Source organism: Delphinus delphis, chromosome 7, assembly GCF_949987515.2.
Source record: "Delphinus delphis chromosome 7, mDelDel1.2, whole genome shotgun sequence".
In the NCBI taxonomy this organism is placed as follows: Eukaryota; Metazoa; Chordata; class Mammalia; order Artiodactyla; family Delphinidae; genus Delphinus; species Delphinus delphis.
This window is the reverse complement of record NC_082689.1, coordinates 70,113,195-70,133,003: the sequence shown is the minus strand read 5'-3', so window position 1 is coordinate 70,133,003 and position 19,809 is coordinate 70,113,195. Positions and strand designations below refer to the sequence as shown.

The 19,809-nt window shown below is 34.4% G+C and overlaps 1 protein-coding gene across 1 annotated transcript in view; it reads left to right on the top strand.

The window, feature by feature from the left end:
- PSMD14 (proteasome 26S subunit, non-ATPase 14) overlaps positions 1-19,300 on the top strand; it is a 96,586-nt gene extending 77,286 nt beyond the window's left edge. Inside the window, exons 9-12 of the mRNA XM_060016686.2 lie at positions 2,110-2,184; positions 5,366-5,491; positions 15,261-15,323; positions 17,762-19,300. Of these exons, the coding sequence (XP_059872669.1) occupies positions 2,110-2,184; positions 5,366-5,491; positions 15,261-15,323; positions 17,762-17,860 (363 nt within the window). The 3' untranslated portion in view covers positions 17,861-19,300. The remainder of the gene's footprint in view (positions 1-2,109; positions 2,185-5,365; positions 5,492-15,260; positions 15,324-17,761) is intronic.
- The last annotated feature ends 509 nt before the right edge of the window (positions 19,301-19,809 follow it).

The following is a 19,809-nucleotide window of genomic DNA, read 5'->3' as shown; positions in this document are numbered from 1 at the left end:
TATAGTTGAAGCACTGCATAAAGGTGATTGGATGAGAGGGCAGTTGGCACCTGAAATCTAGCCTAAACTTTGCTCTCCAGCCAGGCTGAGTTTGCTTGGAGCACTGGGCACCTTTTTCTAATTCTTCCACCCAGAGGATGCACTTCCTAATTTGCATAAAGGTGAGTACAGATTAAGGGAGGCACTGATTAGCTCCACTTTTTGATTCACACAGTACAGCATATCTAGGCACTGAAATTGAATTCACTATTCCTGATTATTATTGAAATGAATAAGGATTTAATAGATACTCCTAGTACTTTAATTTCATATAGCAACCATTTTATTATAGCAGATGTTAGGAATATAAGAATGGATTGTTGGGCTTCCCTGGTGGCGCAGTGGTTGAGAGTCCGCCTGCCGATGCAGGGGACACGGGTTCGTTCCCCAATCCGGGAAGATCCCACATGCCGCGGAGCAGCTAGGCCCGTGAGCCATGGCCGTGGGGCCTGTGCTCCGCAACAGGAGAGGCAACAGCAGTGAGAGGCCCGTGTACCACACAAAAAAAACCAAAAACAAAACTAAACTAAAAAGAATGGATTGTTATAGTACATACCTAAAACGGGTTAGTATTTGGTAGGGCGATTTTTGCTAGCAAAGTTTAAAAATAAGACTATGCTTTGTTTTCATTCTGATCCCTGAAGTACAAAGACTTAATTTAAGAATTTCCTAAGATACATTGTAGCATAGTATGATAGAAAAAAACATGGGCTTTGGAGTCAGAAAAACTTGGGTTCAAATCCCAGCTTTGCATTTTATTAGGTATAAACTAGGACAAATTGAGATTTGTGTCTTATTTCCTCATCTGTCAAAATACAAATGGAACCAGCCTACCTTACTGGGTTGTTGTGAAGATTAGAAGACTTATTGTGTAAAGCAGGTGCAGGTGCTCATCAAATGTTTCCTTTCCACCCCTTCTTCTACCTCAACACCTTAAGACTACATTGTAAAAATCCAGTTATTAGTGTGGTGGTTGTTTTAGTTAGCTTTATCTTTAGATTCCTGAGAGTTAACCCCAAAGCCCTTTTTGTTTTTGTACTTGAAGATATGTCCAGGGTGTATTTCTGTACTTTAATGTCTTAGAAGGCTGACAGAGGGGTCCACAGAAACTGTTTTGGACCTCATTTGAACCTATGTAGCTAGAGTTAGACATTTGTGCAGCTGTGAATGGATTACAGCACATGCAGGATTATTGTTTCTTAATAAAGCCATGCCATTAGCTTCAGTTTTTATGATGATTTGAGTGTTTGTCTTGGTGATCAAGTACAGTGGAAAAATTTCTGCTTAGTGAGGTTGCCTGAGACTGGACCCACTAAAAAACAAACTCCATTTCGTTAATTTGGAGACATATGCAGACACAGTTATTTTTTTATTTTATTTTTTTTTTGCGGTATGCAGACCTCTCACTGTTGTGGCCTCTCCGGTTGCGGAGCACAGGCTCCGGATGCGCAGGCTCAGCGGCCATGGCCCACGGGCCCAGCCGCTCTGCGGCATGTGGGATCCTCCCAGACCAGGGCACAAACCCGTGTCCCCTGCATCGGCAGGCGGACCCTCAACCACTGCGCCACTGGGGAAGCCCAGACACAGTTATTTTTAATATGTTAGAACTGAATTAAGAAAAATGGAAACTCCAGATTAATGTTGTGGGTGAAGGAATAATTATATTATTATGTCTCTTTAGGCTTTTCTTTTGAAATAAGAAAGATCCCCCTATGTAGATAATAATAAAATCAGACTTAATAAATTATGTATTATTTATAAATTATGAATAATTATAGGTTAGATTATGATGAGGTCAAATCATATCTCTGACTCTGAGCAAGGCTACTAAAACTGTTGAATTTGTGCGGCTCTATGTCATGTTTTAAAGAATGTGTGCCCTGTACCTCTAAACCTCACTTCTAAACTCGTAGCTGAGAGAAAAAGTTTAATATTTACTTAGGATAAAAAGCTATTTTTAGAAGATGGTAAAGGTATTGTCTACAGGATATGTCAACAGTTTCAAACAGTTGTATTTATTTTATTAGATGAAAAATACTAATTTGTCCTTCTAATCATTTATCTATATAGGCGTTAATTCATGGACTAAACAGACATTATTACTCCATTACTATTAACTATCGGAAAAATGAACTGGAACAGAAGGTAAGCTTAAATTTTTATCTTAGAGGCGGAAAAAAATCTATTTCAAACAATTTAAACTATTACCTGGTATATTTGAATTTAAATTGTTGACCTCTTTCATTGATGCGTTCAAATATTTTTTCATTCCTGATGAACTGTAGCATAAAATAAAGGAATATTTTATTGGACAAATTGAGAGACATTTTACCTTATTGGTAGGCGCTAAAACAGGAGAGGAAGTAGGAAACAAACATTCCAGTTTGGTTTTATGATGAATTATAAAAATCTTTCTTCTAGTTCTGCGATTTTTCTGATTAATTTATCTTCTCCAATAAAATGGCCTTTTGTTACTAAATTGCTAAATAAATAGCTTTCCAGATTTGAAAGGAATAAATTAGATTGTAATTGTGTAGTGCTTTTTAAAAAAGTACCATGGTTACTTAGGATAAACTAAAGGTGAGTCAAAAGGGAAATGCATTTTAAGGGTTTTCAGATATTTAGATCTAAATTTTTATACCTTTTTATAGTAATCAAATTTGATGACTTTAAAAATTACCTAGCGTCTTGGTAGATTAGCATTCTTTAGTTTCTACTGTTTTAGGATTACCTCAAGAACAGTTTTTCTCTCAACTAATTGGAAATATTTAAGTCTGCCTACTGCTTTTTGAAATTACAATCTGAACTGCTTTTTTTCTTTATTATTACAATTAGTCATCCTCCAAATAAGCTTCTTGTATTTCTCTCTGAGAAAGACTTAAAAAATTTGAAAGAACATGAGTACTGTTGACAGCCCCTAAGTTTTGATTTCTACATGCACGCTGAAGTCCAAACATAAGTAATCAGTAGTAAACAAGACCTTTCTTACTAGTTGAAAGTGTTCCCCACAAAGTCACCCTAGAAGGGATTCTAGTGATGGTGTATGGGAGTGGAGTTAGAGGGCTCTCCATACTACTCCCTCTTTCAACCAGATCATCTCCCTTTTCGGTCTTATTTATATATTGTGGGCAGAATGTGCTGTATAAGATTTTCTGAAGTTTGATAAACAATTGTTTTAAAAGTTCAAAGCCACCAGTAAACTCACTCAAAGGTCCTAGGTGCTTGAGCATGACTTTGAGTGAGGGGCTGCAGGGGACCAGTTCTTCCTTGACCTGAGGGGAGACACAGAGCCATAGTTCTTCCTTCTGCTTGCTTTTGTCCCAAAGTTCATATCACCTGTGGTAGATTTAGTTGATAGCTTGAAGTACATTTTCAACACTTATTTTAATTTTATGTAGAATAGGTACAGGCTGTGGGATAAAAGGGTACCACTCAGACATAAACTGAAAAATTCATTCAGATATATAAATATTTTATCAGTCTGACACCCAGCTATTTGGAAATATCCATCTAATTACATCAAATTTTCTTTTTCTTTTTTTCCTTTATGGTACCCCATAAACTTAGCCACCATCCTTGGTATAAAAAACACACATATAAATACTTACATAAATTAATTAATATTTTGTTTATGTTCCTAGTATAGCTCAGTTCAGGTGCTTTCTTGATACTCAAAGCCCTGCCTTTACTCTTATCTCACCAACCTGTATACTTAACTCCAAGTGTTACCTGAGGGGCCCAATCCAATCTTTGTCCAGGCATGGTAGAATTATTCTCCTGCTCTGTGGGAACTTTCTTTGTTTGCTTCTGAAGTGTAGAAAAATCCAATTCTCAACACTTAATTATAGGTAGTTTTATAGCATAGGTAGTTGCAGCTGCACCAAAATTTCTTGAGGATGTATTTTCTAAAACACTGTCACTGGCGAAGATGGGAAGCAATCCAAGAAATTCGGGTTACATGTGCAGGAATTTTCCAGTTTTTTTCCAAACTACTCTTGCTTCCATGGGCCCTAGGAGGGGCATGGAGGAATACGGATCTTTTGTGTCTTGAAAATTCTCATAGGTGATTTTGACATGCAGCTTATTCTCCAGCATAAGGAAAACTTTGTACCACTTTTAGCTGCAAACCTCTAAACAAATAATTGTTCTAAACTAAACTCATACACTTCCGACTATGTCTTTAGATCCTCATAGCTTGTGGATCTTACTTAAAGTATACTGGTTCTCATAGCAAAAGAGCAATAGTCATTCTGTAGGTACCGTTTTTTTTTTCACATTGCATAATTTTATCAATTGTTTAGAAAACTCTTCTTATTCAATGATTATCCTCAACTGAAGGACATTATAGAGTAGGACTTTTAAGAAAAACTGTCTTAAGACTCTGAACTTGAAAACTTACGAACTTCGAAGAATACGTATTCAGAATTAGGAGTCCAGTTTGAGAAATAATGAACTAAAGTGTTTAGTTCCATGATCACTACTAATAGGGTCTGATCCCAGTTTGCTGATGTGATTGCAAAGTGGATGGATCTGTGATTTCCTTCCCAGTTTTACGACTTTTCATTCTGGTATAAAGAAGTTCAAAAATTTTAAATTATAGATGGAATATTAGAATTTGAAGAAAATTTAAAGATTATCTAATACAAGCCTTCAGTTCATAGATATGTAAACAGGGACTCAGAAAGATTGACACAGTCATTCAGTAAATGGAGGCATTTACCTCCTTATCTCGGCATTTGAGAGCAGGGCTATATAAACTATTAGAAATCCTGTGTGTAACATAGTAGTTTCATTCATTCAACATATGCTTATTTAGTATTTGCTATGATTAGATTATGATCTAGATTCTAGAATCTAGACCTTGGTAATCTTGAAGTAAACAGAGCAGAGTCCTTGCCTTGATTTCTCTTTAATGGGAGAGAAATGCACTAAACAAGAAAACAAAAATTTCAGCTGTTTATAGTGTTATAAAAATAATAAAGCAAGTTAAGGAAAGAAAGATGTTTAGATGGTATGGGGTGGCTTTATTATATAGTGGTGAGGAATGGCAGCTATATCTAAGGAAGTGAGAAGTGTAAGCCATAGAAAGATAAGAAAAATAGCCTTTGAGGCAAAGGGACAGCAAATGCAAAGGCCATGAGTTGGAGTATTCCTTAGATTTTATTAATATAAATTTAGAAGGATACTTATTAGAGTTTATTTAAATTAATAAAATTAAACTTAAATTCACTAATTCCAAAAGTTGTTTGTAAAGTTGTTTCTCAAGACAAATAAAGGAAATTTTCTCAATACAGGAAAATAATTAATTTTTCTTTATATTTTTTAGATGTTGTTAAATTTGCATAAGAAGAGTTGGATGGAAGGTTTGACACTTCAGGACTACAGTGAACACTGTAAACACAATGAATCAGTGGTAAAAGAGATGTTGGAATTAGCCAAAAATTACAATAAGGTAAAAACTTACTTTCAACATTTATTTCTTATAATCTTTAGAATATATATGATTAGATATCAGGCATTGTATAAATATAAATAGTTAAGAGTAGAATGGCCTATTTTGTAGACCAGATAGTAAATATTTTAGGCTTTATAAGCCATCCAGTCTGTTGCAACTACTCAACCCTGCTGTTACAGTGTAAAAGTAGCCACAGACACTACGTAAAGGGATGAGTGAGGCTATGTCCTAGTAAAACATTATTTACTAAAACAGGCAGTTGGCTAGATTTGACCCGTGGCTTATAGTTTGCCAACCCCTGTTGTAAATAGCTTTACAATTGAAATCTCTTCATTATTCAGAGGACTTTTTCTTGGAAGGGAAGGAGGAACAAGGAGATGTGAACAACAACAGCATTTAATACTTGATAACATATAACTTATTCTATGAACTTCTCTGTTTTTCATTTAATACGTATTTATTGAAAACCTGCTATGTGCCAGGTGCTGGGGATATGGTAAAAAAATAAGACCTATCCTCATGGAATTTATTTTCTGGTAGGGGAAACAGAAAGTAAACAAATAAACACAACATAATACATTGTAATTAGTGCTGTGAAGACAATAAACAGGATGATGTAAAGAGTAGCAAAGAGAGACCACTTCATATTGAGGATGTAAAAAAGTTACATTTTTCACAATCTCCTGAAAATATTTATTGTATGCTAAAGTATATGTGGCCATGATAACATTTTGTTTATAGATTTATGTTCTTTTACAATTCTGAAATTAAGAGAATACTTGACCAAGACTAAAGTGTATCTTCTGTATTGTATCAGTTTCCTAGCATTGCAATCACAAACTACCATATAATGGGTGACTTAAAACAACAAATTTATTCCCTCACAATTCTGAAGCTAGAAGTCCAAAGTCAAGGTACTGATAGGGCCATGCCCCCTGTGAAGCTTCTAGTGGGGAGCATCCTTCTTTTTTTTTCTAGCTTCTCTTGGTCCCCAGGCATTCCTTGGCTTGTGGCAGCATAACTCTAATCTCTAACCAGGGTTATGACTTCAATGTATCCTTTTAGGGGGGACATGATTCAACTCATAACATGTATTTTTCAACTTTTTTGACCAAAACCCATATAAAAAATAGATTTTACATTTGACCCAGTACCTGCAAATGTATATGTATGTGTGTATATATATTGCAACAAAAGTTTTATGAAGCAATATTTACCCTTATTACAAGTGGTTATATTCTATTTTCTTTCTCATTTGACTCAATTTCATACTGTTTCAGTTATATACATACATATTATATACATCGACATATAGTTTGCAACCTATTAATGGGTTGAAAACCTGCAATTTGTAAAACATATACATACTATACAGTGTTATGCTTACAGATACTTATCAAATATCTTCTGTACAATTTGCAGTGGAAAACAGGGATCCTTCCTTCATTTTTAGGAAAACAGGGGCATTAAGAAAAGTTCATAACCAGAGTACTTGACCAAAATTCGTGTGTTTGATAACACCTTAGTATTCAGATTGTCCACAGACCAGCTGCATCAGTATCACTTGGGATCTTGTTAGAAATGCAGGTGTTTGACCTTCTAAATCAGAATCAACATTTTAACAAGATTTCCAAGAGATTTGTATACTCATTCAAGTTAGAAGTTAGAGAACACTGCCATAGAGAAGTCCATGTGAAGTCCTGTAGAAGTTCAAAGGCTTTTGCTTTCAGCTGGTACAGACCCAGGATGATGTCTTTAGAGAATAACATTTGAACTGGACGTTAAAGCATGAATAAGATTTGGACGTACAAAGGAATGTTACCCTAGGCCAACTGAACATCATGAGCAAGACTAGGAGACAGAAAAGCAAGGGCATCTTTAGGAAACTGTGTTTGGCTAGAGTACATGAGAAGGGTGTACGTAAAAGGGTGAATAGTGGGGAATAAAGATTTTTAAAGTTACTGAAGTCAAGTAACAGAGTTTGGAGAATCATGATAGAGTTATTTTTGATCAGGGGCATGGTATACCCAGAACCTGACTTTAGAAACATAATTTGACAAGGCTATAGAAGAAAGAGTGTTGTAAGAGGAGATTTGAAATGGAGATTCTATATTTAGGAGGAGCTTGCTATTACCCAAACAAAAGGTACTAAGTGTGTGAATTACTGTAGTGGCAGTGGGAAGGGAGGTATCAATAGACTAATAAAATAAAACATGGTGCCAGTTGGATAGATAAAGTAGAAGAAGAAGGAATCAAAGATGAGTTAAATGTCTCCTGCCTAGGTGACCAGAAGTATGTTGGTAGCATTAACATTTCCAATTTAAGTAGAAGTAGAAAGATTGAGAAAGAAGATGAAGAGATTAAACAAGCAGGGAATTCCCTGGCGGTCCAGTGGTTAGGACTCTGCACTTGCACTGCCGAGGGTGCAGGTTCAACCCCTGGTCAGGGTACTAAGATCCCACAAATCATGGCTCGACCAAAAAAAAGAAAAAAAAAGTTTAAACAAGCAGTTTACTATGTGGGACTAAAAATTAATGGTGGGGGCTAGAGCTTTTGGAGACAGTTAAAGTTGATATTGGTTGGCACACACCAAAAAAGTAATATTTTACTTTTTAAATTAAACACATCTTACAAAATAAATATTAACCAAGGGACGGTGTATAAGATTTGCCAAGTGTTAACAACAAGCCTTTTGAGAGAATTGAGCTTTGAAAAAATGTTGATGGGCCCATACAAGCTAAATTCCAGCAGAATTAGGTTTGGCTTTGAAGAGCATGCCCTGATTTATATGTAGTGTTCCAGCTGGAAATTCCCATTGCTTCTAGATTGTAGGGAAAATATATATATATATTTAATCTTTCTAGTGTATGTTTTCATGCTGTGGAGATTAAAGAGAAAACAATAGTTCATCCTATTTAAAACAGTTAACCTTTTATAAATTAACCTTTAAAGAAATTTAAGTTATTATTCAGTGGACTGTAGGAATGGTTTTCATTTCTCTGTAACATTACAAGTTTAAGTAAATTCTTATTGGTACTACTGCCAGGAAATAACCTATTTATGGTTACTGCTGCCCATCCACAGAAGTTTTTGCTATTTTACAGTTTTAAAAAATCTCTGAAGTACTCAAAAATTTGTAAGGTTTGGTTATAAAGTGAAAACAATGTATAAGCTGTGATATGAAGGAGTCCAAATTTGGGGCTGTAATTCCCTCTGTGATTGAAAGAGAATGTGGTGGAGTTTTTAGTAACACTTAAAATATAAAAAGAAAGGCCCATACAACCAGTTCTTCATAGTATTCTTTTTAATTGGTTGGTGTTTTAAACTAAGGTAATTACTGTTACGTGCCAGTTAGCTCCTAAAGTGAAAGAAGGTTAGAAAATAATTAAATTCCTTTGTACCAACTTTTTGATTTCAAGTCTGAAGTCCACGCAGACGTTCTGCTTGATTATTAGTCATTGATTTCTCTAGTTACTGAACTTTAGCACCCACAACTCTTTTATTCCAAATCTCCTAGTTTATTCGTGCCAAGATGTATCAGTATTTTAATATTGATAACATTTGATTGGATATTTGTAAATGAATCTGCCAGTGAAAAAATGAATTGTAAAAGACTTTTTTAAGAATAGCATAGACACATAAAAGTTTGCTTTGTTTTCAAGCATGTAGCCCTATAAATTCAGGGATCTGACAGTTTACTTTTCAGGTAGAAAAACTGCCTACTTAGGAACCTGAAAGAAGGTTTGGATGCAACTTTTATGTAATTACATACAAAATATGTAATTATATGATTACATTTGGTTTATCAAAGTAGCTGTATTAAATAAGAAGGTCTTGTTTTGTGCTAGTGCAATAAGATAAGAAAAACAAAATAAGATATAAATATTGGGAAACCAGGCCAGATTATCATTATTTAAGTATGATAGGATATGTTTGCAATCAAGCATAGAAATACATGAAACTAAACTAGAATACTATTAGAACTATTATGATTGAGAATTATGTAGCCATGCAGTTACATAGGCTGAAACCAGTTGAAAAATATAAAAGGCAGGGCTTCCCTGGTGGCACAGTGGTTGAGAGTCCGCCTGCCGATGCAGGGGACGCGGGTTCATGCCCCAGTCCTGGAAGATCCCACATGCCGTGGAGCGGCTGGGCCCACGAGCCATGGACGCTGAGCCTGCGTGTCCGGAGCCTGTGCTCCACGACAGGAGAGGCCACAACAGTGAGAGGCCCGCGTACCACAAAAAAAAAAAAAAATATGTATATATATATATATATATATATATGTATATATATATAAAAGGCAAATCAGTTTACAGAAGCATCCAAAATTACAAAGTATTTAGGAATAACTACCATAAAAAATGTAAATGCATAAATATGTATATATGACTTCTTTGAAAAATGCTAAAAACATTGTGAATAAATTCCCATTTCCAAAAGTAAGACTTAGTATTTGTAAAGCTGTGGTCAAGCTTCCCAAAGGTTACTTTAGTGCTAGTAAGAATATCAGTGAGCTTTTAAATTTTGATAACTTGACAGTAAAGTTTACCTGCAATAAAAATAACATTTATTAAATGCTTATTAGGAGTCAGACTGGCAGAAAATATTTGTACCTATAACACAGAAAAGGCTAGTATCCAAAAAGTACATAACAGACAAAGAATTCCTATAAAATATAAAGAAAGGATAATAAATTGGACAACAGAGCTGGAAAATTCACTGAAGATGAATGGCATATAAACATGAAAAAGAATTCAATCTTATTAAGTATTCAAAGAAAAAAGTTAAAAGTATAAGATTTTTTTTTTCTTTTCAAATTAAAAAAAAATGGTTTGGGAGAATGCGCCACTAGTAGGAAAATAAAAAAGTGATATATGACATTTTTGAAGGCCATCTCCCATTTTATCTTTAAATTTTAAGTGCATATAACTCTTTAAGCCAACGTGTTCTCTTTTAAGGATTTATTATGAAGAATGAAATTCTACAAGTACCAACTTAGAGAAATATTTAAAACTTGATGTTATGTGTATAAAATGAAATTGTGTAACAATATGAAAAGTCCCTACTATGTTACCTTCCCTCCATTTTTCAATGATACCTCTCTGTCTCACATATATCTCAACGTATTATGCTGTTAACAGTGTCACCTCTCAGGTGGAAGGTAGGGGAATTTTATACTTTATGTAAATCCTGGATTCTTTTTAGTTTTTGCACTAAGCAGGTGTTATTTATATCTATTGTGTTAGCTTGAGGTAGCAATGGCTTAAAGAGGATAGGAATGTACATCTCTTGCAGTTCAAGTCCATGTGAAACTTTGAAGTTATTACATTTACATACCCAGATATCTCCATCTTTTGCTCCACTTTCCTTGTATTGGCTTCCATCGTTTAGATCTCCTCATGATTCATGGTGATTGCTAAAGCTTTAGCCATCCCATCTGAGTTCCAAGCAACAGGAAGAAATGCAAGGGCAAAAGAGAGAGACCTCTCAACTAAATCAATTCCTGTTCAGGATCCTTCCTATAAGTCCCACCCAGCACTTCTGATTATATCTCATTGGCAGAACTTAATCACGTGGACATACTTTGCTTTGAGAAAGGCTATATAGTCTTTTACCTGTGAGCATTACTGCCTTTAATAAAATTAGAGCTATATTATAAAAGAAGATGTGTATTAGGTAGGCAACTAGCAGTAGACTCTGCCATAGAAAGTTTTTTCAACAGTCTAAACTGCAGTTTCTATTATACATACACACACTTGTATGGGCACACACATGATGTTTATTTTATATCTCTATTTTATATAATTATATTTTAAAATTGGATTCCTTATAATATTTTTAGAAGGAATTTACGTATTCTGGGTCACTTAATAAATCATGGGTTTGGCTTTATTCAGGATGTGTCATTAAAAAGTAATGATTTCCCGAATTGCCATGAATGTTGCTTTGAGGTCTTTGGAGATAGATAAGACTGTATTTAACTCACAGTTTCATTGCTTATTGGCTGTGTGGCTATATTGTCCCCATCAGTTGGGCACACTCCTTTTTTGTATATTTCATATTGCATTATAATTTGAGATTTACAGGCAGGTAAAGTAAAACCCAAATGCAAGCTTCTTGAAGAGCAAGAACTGTCTTACTCATAGTGAGTACTTAATAGTTACTTACTGAATGTATAAAATGAGGAAAATTCTACTGTTGAGGACATACATAGAATGTACTAGAGCGTTATAAGCACTTTCAAAAGGAGAGTTAGAAAAAAAATTTATAGTAAAAGTATTGCTGGAATTAACATATAGGAGATAGTGCCTAATTTCTTTATGTAAAATGTAGATTACTTCACTGGGATGTTTTAAGGATTCAGTAAATTAATATGTACATGTTAATGTTTAATTACTAATGGTTGTAGGGAACCCACTTTTTTGTTCTCCATATTCACACCTGTAATACTTTCTCATATAGTTTTCTAATTGTTTCATGTTCGTTAATTTTGCTTTCCCAAGTATGTTTTATAAAAGCCATTTCTTTAAACTTATTCTCTATCCCCATAACCCATAATGTGATTTTCAGTTATATAGTCAATGCATTGACTTTTTATGAAAATCAAGAAAGAACTAAAATGCCTATATTACGTTCACTAGCAGTTTATGCAGAGATTGTTTAATGGTGAAAAAATATACCATATAGGTGATTTTACAAAGCATGTGCTTAAATGGAAGCATGACATGTTGAGAGTGAACACTGCAAACATATCAAAGGGAAAAAAAGAAGCCCAAGGAATGGAATAGATATGACATATAAAGTGAAATAAGAGACATGGTGTCATGAAAGCAGAGGTTAAAGGATTAGAAGAGAAAAGGGGTATTGGAAAAGGTGTTCAGAAAGTTCAAGTAAACTGAGTCCATTGGAATTTGCCAGGTGGAGATCCTTAAAAGAGTACTCATGAAGTGCTAAGGGTCCAATCCATGTTTGTTAGAAGGTAAATAAAATGGTAGAATTTGAAACACAGATTTTCCATTTGAGAAATTTGACTCTTACCAGGAAAAAGATAATGAGGTTAATGGCTTTAGTAAAAGCCTCTTTAAGATGGGGGGTACATCTGAGGGGATTATGATAACACAACAGACCAAATTCCAGGAATTTCTTAGAACTGTGCAGACCGTGCATGATGGGATAGCCATCTGGGGGTCTTTGTTGATAAACTGTTAAAAACGTTTCTAGTGTGAATAGCCACAAACATTTTCAGTGCTTTTTTGTTGGTTGAGTAAACCGAAGAGCACGAATGCAAAAGCAAAATTTGATGCCAAATCACAGAAGTTGCCATAAACACAGAAGTTCCCCTAGTAAGGACACTGCCTGTGCCTGAATTTCATTTGTTTCTGCTGCTACCATTTCTTAATTTTTCCTGGTGACTAGCCAGATTAGAGCTATGAATGAAGGCAAACTGGTCTTGCTCAGATGATAGATGAGATAAAGGTAACTTAGGTAGCTGGAGAAAATATTTAGGGGTTTAATGTGATGATCTGGTCTATCTCAGAGTGTAAGAGATGTGCTTACTCTTTTGTCATGGGGGTTTGCAACCTTAGTATATGCCTAAATCTACAGCTGCTCCTCATTTTCCAGATGGCATCTATGGCTGGGAGTACTTTTTACCATCTGCACTTCTCAAAGAGTTTGTGAACTCTCTCTTTTAATTATAGGAAATGGAAAAACTAATTGGTAAAGTGGTTAAATGATATAAAAGATTTTTTAAATTGAGTTAGAGCTTTTTATATTCTGTTTAACCTTTCAAATAAGATCAATGCTTTAAGTGCTTTTTTACTTTCATCTTTGCATGTCTGCCATCTTTGATATTTGCAACACTCCAAAATACTCCATAATAACTATTTTGTACATGGATTGGTATTTTGAGCCAAATTCCAAAACCCTTACCTCCTTCCAGTACCGTAAAGTACTATTGTTGGCGTGTGCATAGAACTAACACTGAATGGATATAGAGTACAGACTTAATGTGAATTGTTCCATTTATCTAATATGTTTTCAGGTTGGTAAGGTATAGTGTCATGATTTGTAAAAGTAATTTAGAAAGACAAACTTTTTATGCGTTGCCAGTGTTTCTGTATATGTAAAACACTGAGATAGTAGGAGAAGCAATTTTCCAGTTAGAAGATACTTTTTTTAACTAGCTGCGAATAATAGGAGTGACATCTGACTCTGAAAATGAATATATTCTCTGTCTAGGGAATTCTAGATTTGGAGTGTTATTAACTTATTTTCCCCTTTTTAGTTTTATGAGTCATAAATGTATTTCCTAATGATGTGTTGTAAATAAGTATCCTATAATAATCAGTAGATGCAATACTTATTCACTGTCTTTTCTCTTTAGGCAGATTCTACTGCGGAAAATTCTCCAGATAGTTTGTCCGTTTATAAAATTAGATACTTGCCATCTTTGCTCATTTTCAAGTTCTCTGTTTACAAAACTATTAAGAAGGTGTGAAATGCAGCCAAACTTCCCAGTTTATGGGAAATGTCTGATGATTGCATTTCCTACGTGTTCATTGTTCACACATGAAGAAATTTGGCAGCTGCGAGATGATTAAGTTTAGAGTATCCAAATCTAACCCTCACTGGGATTTTGGTTTCCTGCTTTCTGCCCCTGTTTTCTCACTCCCTTTGTAACCATATTAAGTGCTATGGTATTACTTCTTAAGATTGGTGATACTTAAATTTTCTTCATTTTCCATTTATCTAATGCTGTGGATAAATCATAGACCAGGAGTTCACCTGATGCAGGGCCCTAGCTTCAGGCAGTACCATACCCAAAACTGTTACGAAGGAGGTTGCTTAAACTTAGAATTCTCAATAAAGAGGTTACACAGTGGTGCATTATTAGGGTAGAGGGCAATATTGGTAGCTAATGTAAATGCTGTAATTACTTCAAAATTATTCTGCTAGAAAATTTATGGTCATACGCATAAAAGTTTGTAGCTGGCTTTGAAAATAGTAGAAAGTGGTTTGTGTATATGGTTTGGTTGAATTAATTTTTATTTGATTTGGCATTTGTTTCAAGTAATTTTTTTGATGTTGAAAACTTCAGATTACTCTATTTCTTCATGATTATTAAAGATCATTCATGTGGAGAACTGAGAATTTTTTCTGAGTATATCTATTACTTTTACAGATTTAAATATGTGAAGGTATTAAGGGATTACACTATATGATTTGTTAGCTGTGGATCAAAAGTCAGTAGCAGGTCCTTTGATCCTAAGTGTTACTGATAGTTAGATACTGGGTATGCACAGTTTGGTTGACAAGAAAAAGGTGACAAAGATAATAGGAAGTTGGGGGAGAGCCATAGTGAAAGTAGGAAAAGAAAAAGGAGACAGAATGGGAGTAGTTAGTACCCCAGTGCCACAAGCAGCTCCCTTAGGGGGTCTTCCATCCTCCAGTTTGGCCATCCCTCAGATAATTCCGTAACAGTTTTCAAATGGTTACCACTTCCATTTGGTGGTCCAATTGGATATTTTCAATGTCTTTTACAAATTTCTTAAGTCTGTTTTCAAAATGATGGTGGTTATAGTTTTTATTACCCTGAAGGCTCTTCTGAAGATTAGCAGAATTACTTTTTTGTGCAATAAATTACTTGAATAAAAGGTTCTGTGAATGAAAATTATGATCATCATTATCTGATGATTATTCAGCAGTGGGAAAAGTACATTTAGAATTTGAAACTCTGTCCTTTGTGTTTCATTCACAGGCTGTAGAAGAAGAAGATAAGATGACACCTGAACAGCTGGCAATAAAGAATGTTGGCAAGCAGGTGAGGTGTACTGTAATAGGTTATGCATTCACATAATAACATGCTCTTGTAGAGTTAAAAGTATTTTGGAGCCTGTGTGATTTTTTTTCCCTGTCTGTTCACTGTACATTTTTCTTCTGTCATGTAAATGTGATGCTAATTTTAAAGGTCCCTGAATTATTTGATGTCAGATTCTTTTTGCCATCTATAGAGAAGTAAATCACAAATATACCTGTGAGATACTATCTTTAGTGAAAACAATTTTGTAGAAATAAAGTAGGAAACTTGTGTCCTGAGTTGATTTTCCAAGCACTATTTTTACTTGAAATAATATTGTCCATGAAGATAATAGAATGATAGGTTTATTTCATATGTAACAGTTTTAAAAATGATATAGTTTATCAATATGTAGGCTTCAATATATAGGTAATATTCCTGAGAAAGCTTAGAGCCCTGTTGGATTCTACTGAGTGAAGGGAAAGGGTTTTAAGTATTTGCTCTTTCACTTTTCCCAAGATGAAATATATATTTTAGTTCCTATTTTTCTGAAGGTTGGGGGGAACACAGCAACCAATTAAAAGAATCTACAGATTAATTAGACTGTTTTTTAAAGAATGTTGATTACATTTTTTCATTTCATGGAACATGGTTATCATATTGCTGATGTTGGCAGAATCTTGATATTTCAGATGCAAGACACTAAGCTGTCTTTGCTTTCAGCCATCCTACCATATGCTCTGATCCCATCACATCTCACAAGCTATGTAGGTTTGGGCCAGGACCATTCTTGGATGGGAAATCTCTAAGAATCACCCAGCTGCCACAAGAAGTAATGTAGATAACTGAGGGAAGTGTGTTACCAATTCACCGCAAAACCAGTTATTCCAATAGAGCAGTAGGGGCAAGGGTCTGACTTAAGTATCATAATTGGTGAAGTCAAATCTCACTGCATTCTGAATATTACAGTTTCATTAACAAGAGGAACCCTCCAAAACCGAAAATGAGGTATAATTCATCTTATTCTCTCATCCTGTGTGATACAGTCACCCTTGTTGTCTTTTCCCACTACTTATTTTAGTCTAATATGTAATATTAGATCACCAACTTGGAGCCTAGCATTCAGTAACTATTTTTTGAATAAATGACTCTGATGCTATAGTTTCTTGATGTAGATTCTATTTAACAGTTAGCAGCAAAGAAATTAAAAGTGAAACTGAAAATATATATAATTGGCAAAGTTTAATAATCATCAGAATCATTTTTTAAAAATATAGTACTTCACTAGTTTGGCCTCCTTTGTGGCAAAAGCAAAACTGCCTATGATGGAATCAGACCAGTATCTTTTTCTCCTGCCGGTCTTTCTTAGTCTCTGTCACCTAAAATGTCCTAAGGCTTATTTCTGAAATAAAGAAAATTTAGTGTTGTGGTCTAGTTATTTGAAATTATTTGTAGCGTGTTGTATCTCTGGGTATTTTAAAGAAATCAAGCGTATTGAAATTGTAGTTTAGAAAAGAACAGCCAAGAAGTAATTTCAGTGGTGAACATTTGTTTAAAGTTAGGAGTCTTGGTATTTTAGCAAAATACATATAAGAAAATAATGGTTTAGTTGAAAGTTTTTTATTGTGTGCAGTATCTATCCTTTATTTCAAAGCTTTCAAATTTAGCTGAACTATTTCAATCAGCTCAGCCTTAAACATAAATGTATATTAAGCATTTAAACTTAACCTCCTTTATTACAATGCAATTTTAAGTCTTGTTTTTAACTCAGATGTTTCAAATACAGATTTGATCAGGTTTAAATTAATGGATTGTACCTATATTCTTTTCTGTGATACATTTTTTCAAAATAGCTACACGAAATATCCTTAACATTTTAGAATTGATCCAAATTGTATTTAAATTTTTAAATTACTAACAGTGACTTTTGATCCAAGAATATTTCCTGAATCATTTAAAGCATTATTCCTGAAATATTAAAATTACATAGGAATTAAATTAAAATTACAGAGGAAGTGATGAGAATTCACATTGAACTCTTTCCTTTTGGTATGTCTGCTTTGAGTAAAGTACCCCCTCAGACATTCAGTATATATGAATGGCAGAAAGTATACACACATAATCAGGCTTATACACACAGATAAAATGCTTATGCTTTTTTAAAAAAATCAGATGATTTCGGATTTGTATAGAATTCCTTGTGACTATCATTTCTGCTGCAGAGTCATAACATCGATTGTGTAAATCGGTCTTTATTTTATCAGCTCCTTAACATTTTAACAGATTTAGAAATCCTGAAAATGTAACAATATATAGGGAAAGTTAAATTGTAAAATATATATAAATTTAGTTTTGGCTTTCTTTACCAATTTCATCAGCTACTGAAAAAAAATCTAAATAATTCATCTACCAGTAATATGGTTCTTTTTTCTTTTTCTTTCCTTATTCCTTTTTTCTTTTAGGACCCCAAACGTCATTTGGAGGAACATGTGGATGTACTTATGACTTCAAATATTGTCCAGTGTTTAGCAGCTATGTTGGATACTGTTGTATTTAAATAAAGCAATGCAAAAAGCTCTTAGTGATACTTTCAGTGTATAGTCCTCTTGTTCCTAATGCTCAAAATCAAGGGACCTCTGAAGGTGTATTTGGTTAAATGTAAGACATCTGGCATCATTTGCAGCACTGTAACACCTTCAGTCTCCGTTGTGCAATTACTTCTGTTTCTTTAGTCAGGGTCTTTGCAGATTCCAAAGTTGTATAAGAATACATCAAAGTGGACAAATTTTGTTAAGATCCCATTTAATATTTGAAGAAATCAGTAACACAAATATATTTTGATTGTTGCTTACAAAATAAAATACATTTACAGTCTATGTCTCCTGAGGTCTTTTTGGCACTGGGTGGAATTGACAGAATAACATTTGACAGTGCACTGGAAATCTCACACAAAGATATGTTTTCCTTTGTAATTTAAGATAACACATAAAACATCAGTGTGATAACAAAACTTCACAAATGTAAAATGACTGCCATTAAAGAGTGGCTACCTCATTAGTGAGTAACCCAGAAAAATGTTGACATATTTTATTAAAAATATTTGTCACAAGTTAATATTGAATACTCAATATCTTGTTAACAGATTATACTTTCAGTATTTCAGAGGGGTACATATAAGGAGAAAAGGGAGGCAGTTTAAATTTAGACTTTGATGATTTTTTTTTTTTTTAAAGAGTACATTCCACCAACAGTGTTGCGATTGTCTGGGAATTGCCTGCTGCAAAACTTCACTAGACTTCCAGCTGAAACAGCCATAGAAGGTGTGCAGTGTCCTCAAAGCAAAACGAGAAACGTAGCCATAATGTGAATTGAATATCATGAGCACATAAGCAGTAATTTTGTTACTGTTTTCTCTCATCTTTCTTAAATTAACTTAGAAGTACCCAGTTTTCTGATAAAGACAAAAATTTGACTAATGGCAGTTTTCATAGATGACCTCGTCCCTCAACCTGTTTCTAACCTGATGTACATAAGTACTCACACATGGTACAGCACCATACTGGGTACACCAAAGAATGTGCAAAACGCATGGAGACAAAGATTTAATTGTCTCTCTCTTTGTGAAAAATGGTAAGAATGTTTCTAAGGCTTCATTAAAGAGGGAATTTACTTGGGGATTTAGAATTGAGCTTCAGCCTCTGATAGAGTAGTATGAATAATGTGGTGAACCAAATTACTCTCCTATTTGAATAATTCTAGGCTGTTCTTGGTTGCCTAATGAAAAGTTACCAGAAACTAAAAGTGGAAGTGGCTTAAATTCCCACTATGTTTCACAGTCTCTGTTTTTGGCGGAATAAGGTATTCTGAGCATTTCTTGATTGTCCTGTGGTTTCTTCTTTTAAATATAGTGATGGTATATTTTATATAGGACTTGTAATATGTATTAATTGTTGGGATTATAACAGCTAACCATTTACAATTAAAATATGAGTTGAAGTTTGTAGAAATTTTCCTTTTGCCTGATTTAAACTTGTGTGCAAGTGTTCCGGGTTTTTTTAATACATGATTTTCCCCTTTACATAAATCAGGTTCTGTGACTTCTTCACATATAGTGTGAAAAGCTAGTCAGGATTATTTTTGTACAATATGTCCAAAGAAGAAGGCCTCAGTAATACAAGGGTTATTCTCAACATTGCATTGGAAACTACTTTTTTTTTTTTTTCTTTCTTTCACTTTAGTCCCCTGAAAAATAGCTCCTGAGTGAGTAAAGTGACTGAAAAGGCTTACACAAGGCCTGCCTTTTGCTCTTCTTGTTTGATCACCTCATCTTCCGGGACTTCCCACAGTCACATACCATGTTCTCCCACTTGGTTCATGTTGGAGACGTTCCCAATTTCAAAACCTTACCAGAATCCCTCCTAGCAAAAACCTACAGTTTTGTGGATTTGGAGTCAATCAGAATGAGGATGTCTTAAGAAGGCTCAGTGAACACCTTTCTCTTGGAATGCAC